The sequence below is a fragment of the Perkinsus marinus genome (assembly GCF_000006405.1).
Source record: "Perkinsus marinus ATCC 50983 genomic scaffold scf_1104296954452, whole genome shotgun sequence".
NCBI classification, from domain to species: domain Eukaryota; phylum Perkinsozoa; order Perkinsida; family Perkinsidae; genus Perkinsus; species Perkinsus marinus.
Window position 1 is genome coordinate 1 of NW_003208137.1, and position 995 is coordinate 995.

General features: G+C 51.2%; 1 protein-coding gene across 1 annotated transcript; it reads right to left on the reverse strand.

The window, feature by feature from the left end:
- Nucleotides 1-44: 44 nt before the first annotated feature.
- Nucleotides 45-935, reverse strand: Pmar_PMAR006904 (Thiamine biosynthetic bifunctional enzyme, putative; the record flags this gene model as incomplete). The annotated part of the gene is made up of 1 exon (XM_002776095.1): nucleotides 45-935. A coding segment is annotated over one exon (891 nt), but the record flags the coding sequence as incomplete, so codon positions are not given.
- Nucleotides 936-995: the final 60 nt, after the last annotated feature.

Genomic DNA, 995 nt, shown 5'->3' on the forward strand with positions numbered 1-995 from the left:
TCAGTGGCGACCCCTGTCCTGAATGCTGTGGCACCAGCAGCTACTGGGTCCAACACCCACGGCTTGCCAATCTCATTAGCCTTCTTAGCACACAACCTCATCGATTCAACCCAATTGCTAGACAGTGTGCCGATATTCACGTTAAGGGCCGAAGCCATATCAAGGAACTGTGGGGCCTCTTCCTTAGCGTGGGCCATTGCTGGAGAGGCTCCAGCGGCCAGGAGGGAGTTAGCCATGAAGTTCATCGACACGTAATTGGTTATACATTGGGTGAGGGGGTTCATAGCAGCAAGCTTAGCCCACAGACTCGTCACCATATCGCTGTCGTATTGCTTATGTGTGCTCATCTTTGACCTTATCTCCATACCAGAACAGTACGACTTGAGGAACTTCCTAGCACGTGACTCAGGCGACTCCCACGAGTCAAAGATCTGGCTCACAGCACAGACACCATCAGCGCCCCTCTGAACACAGTCAGTTGCAGTGACGGGACTAATGCCACCGATGGCCACAATAGGTAGGGTCTTCCCGGTGGCCTTCAGAGCTGCCTTGAGGATATCAATCTGGCCTAAGCCCTGTGCAACCGCACCCGGTTTGGTCACTGTCGGGTAAACAGCACCAGTAGCGATGTAATCTGCACCATCCCTGATGGCAGCAATAGCGTCTTCTTGACGGCCATACGTGGAGACGCCTAGAATCTTATTAGGACCAATAATAGAGCGAGCATCCTTAACAGACATATCCGTGTCACCAACATGAACTCCATCAGCACCACTAGCCATACAAACATCCACGCGGTCGTCTATAATGAGAGGAACATGACGAGGCATTAACTTCTTAGTCTCCTTAGCCAACTTAACGTAGTCACCAGTACTGACATCCTTTAACCGTAGTTGAACACATGTAGCACCACCAGCTACGGCAGAAGCCACCATTCTAGGCAACTCGAGACTGAACTTACCATTCGTACACGCGTAGACCTTATACAGCTCTGA